Consider the following 2,500-nt stretch of genomic DNA (forward strand, 5'->3'; position numbering starts at 1 on the left):
TTTGGGGGGAAGAAAGTGAACGGCAACAATCAGCCATAGAACACAAAACAGGGGGAGAGAAGGGGGGAAGAGGAATAGGGGAATAAGATAACGACGAATTCCTCATTACCGATTCGCCGTCGAGATGAGGGCCTTACTCACTCAAGATGATCCGTTGGAACCTTATCACAGAGACAAAAAACAGTCTTGCTCTGGAGCAAAACAAGGAATACATTTTAAAAGATAACAAGGAGGAAGGGGCGGGTCTGTGGGGTGGGGTGGGTCAGAGGGCTGGGGGTGGGGTGGGGTGTTGCGAGATGGGGCCGGGTGGAAATGGAGGGGAGATTCGACTTCTTCAAGTTATGGTGTAAGAACAAGGCAACTTGCTGTGGGGTGTGTGAGAATTCAAAAGGAAATGCTATGAAAAAAGAGAAAAAAAAAGAAGGAATGGCAAAACAAGAACCCTCCCAAAAATACAACTGGGGAAGGCAGGAAGGGAGGGAGGATGCAGGAGGGAAAGTGGTTGGAGGTGAGGAAATGGAGCAGAGTGGTAGTGGGAGTGGGAGTGGTAGTGGGAGTGGGAGTGGGAGTGGGAGTAAGAGTAAGAGTAAGAGTAAGAGTAAGAGTAAGAGTAAGAGTAAGAGTAAGAGTAAGAGTGAGAGTGAGAGTGAGAGTGAGAGTGAGAGTGAGAGTGAGAGTGAGAGTGAGAGTGAGAGTGAGTGAGAGTGAGAGTGAGAGTGAGTAAGAGTAAGAGTAAGAGTAGGAGTAGGAGGCATGGGATTGGACACAGGGATGGGCATGGGGCTCTGTGAATGGCTTTGGAGGGAGAAAGGGTGTGCTAAAGCCTTACCAGCCCTGTCATCGGCATCGTCGTCTGGAAATAGGTCCACAACGGGATCATCGCTTTTGTCTTTCTTCTCCTCCATGGATGACTCTGAGTCCTGGAAATCAACAACAAAGGATTACACATAATATGACCTACGCCTTGTGAACAATAAAAATGAAAATGAAAACAAGTAAGTAATATAAGAAATGCAAAAAAAAAAAAATAATAAAAAAAATAAAAAAAAAAAATAAAATAAAATAAAAATATAGCATAAAAATATACAGCAAAATATACATAAAATCTGCTTCTCATTCAACATGAAAAGACAGCAAAGTCTAAACCCTCAAAGAACCCTTGACAAAACCAAAAAATACCCGTGGCACCAAAAATGACCCAAGTGCCACAAGAAGCAAAGCCCGAACAACTCCAACCCCACACCAACCCTACCCCACCATTCCTGAAGCACCCACCTGTACGTCCGCATCGTATTTCTTGATGGTGGACATGAACTCGAGGTGCTTCTTGTCTTCCTCCAGCTGCGCCACATGCTGTTCTGAGGCCTGCAGCTTCTGCTGGGTGGAGGCCAGCTCGTCCCTAAGCCACGCGTTCTCCTGGCAAAGCCGTCGCACCTGTGCACGCAACTTCTGTTTCTCAGCCTCAACCGTCTGCAGGTGGGAGGCCAGTGCCAGCATAATCTGGAAATAAGTCATACAGTCAGTTGGTTTTCATCATTTCTGGCTATAATCATAGTAAATATTCTTTTTGATTGAATAAACAAAGAAATTGTAATGAGATAACCGCAATGGTAGTAAAGGTAATAATTACAATTAGATCTAAAACAAACAATGATCACAAAAAATACAACTATAACGATCACAATAATAGTAAAACAACTACAACAAAAATAATGATGATAATAACAAAAATAAAAACTACTACTGCTACAGTACTCCTTCAATTTAACTCACCCCAAATTAACAGATTTCAGATCTAACAAACATCTTCTGATCTTGAAAACTTCCCCATGTTCTATGACTATTGTCAATAGTTTTGGGCAACGGGAATGAAAACAATATCCAGAATGGGAAAGAATGAATGCAAATTTCACCAACTCGTAACTCTTATTTCACCTTCAACTGTTCTTTCATCAGGTCTAACAGAAAACAAAACTCTCCTAGCATTATATAAAATATTGCATCAAAGCTTTATTTTTGCACTAAAATCAATTTAAGTTAATGATGATGACATAATGAGGATAATGACATAATAAGGATGATAATAATGATAATGATAATGATAATGATGATGATAAAAATAAGAATAACAATAACAAAAGCAATAAAAACAACAATAACAGGAGGAGGAGGAGGAGGAGGAGGTGGAAGAGGAGGAATGGGAGGAGGAGGAGGAGGAGGAGGAGGAGGAGGAGGAGGAAGAGGAGGAGATGGAGAAGGAGAGGAGGAGGAGGAGGAGGAGGAGATGGAGAAGGAGAGGAGGAGGAGATGGAGAAGAAGGAGAAGGAGGAGGAGATGGAGAAGAAGGAGAAGGAGGAGGAGATAGAGAAGAAGGAGAAGGAGGAGGAGGAGGGGGAGGTGGAGGGGGAGGCAGAGGAGGAGGAGGAGGAGGAGGAGGAGGAGGAGGAGGAGGAGGAGGAGGAGGAGGAGGAGGAGGGGAGGAGGAGGAGGCAGAGGAGGA

General features: G+C 43.6%; 1 protein-coding gene across 32 annotated transcripts in view; it reads right to left on the reverse strand.

Moving 5' to 3' along the window:
• The window catches only part of Klc (kinesin light chain), a 155,572-nt gene that overhangs the window by 39,710 nt on the left and 113,362 nt on the right, over positions 1-2,500 (reverse strand). For all 32 annotated transcript variants that reach the window (XR_015192344.1, XR_015192338.1, XR_015192343.1 and 29 more), the window contains 2 exons: positions 1,276-1,500; positions 830-920 (listed from right to left, as the gene is read on the reverse strand). Coding sequence is in view for 24 of the 32 variants with exons in the window: in XM_086552284.1 (XP_086408410.1) it covers positions 830-920; positions 1,276-1,500 (316 nt within the window). In the remaining 8 variants the exon portion in view is untranslated. The remainder of the gene's footprint in view (positions 1-829; positions 921-1,275; positions 1,501-2,500) is intronic.

Source organism: Penaeus japonicus, unplaced genomic scaffold, assembly GCF_977035675.1.
Source record: "Penaeus japonicus unplaced genomic scaffold, GWHDUDI00000001_assembly GWHDUDI00000026, whole genome shotgun sequence".
Lineage (NCBI taxonomy): Eukaryota > Metazoa > Arthropoda > Malacostraca > Decapoda > Penaeidae > Penaeus > Penaeus japonicus.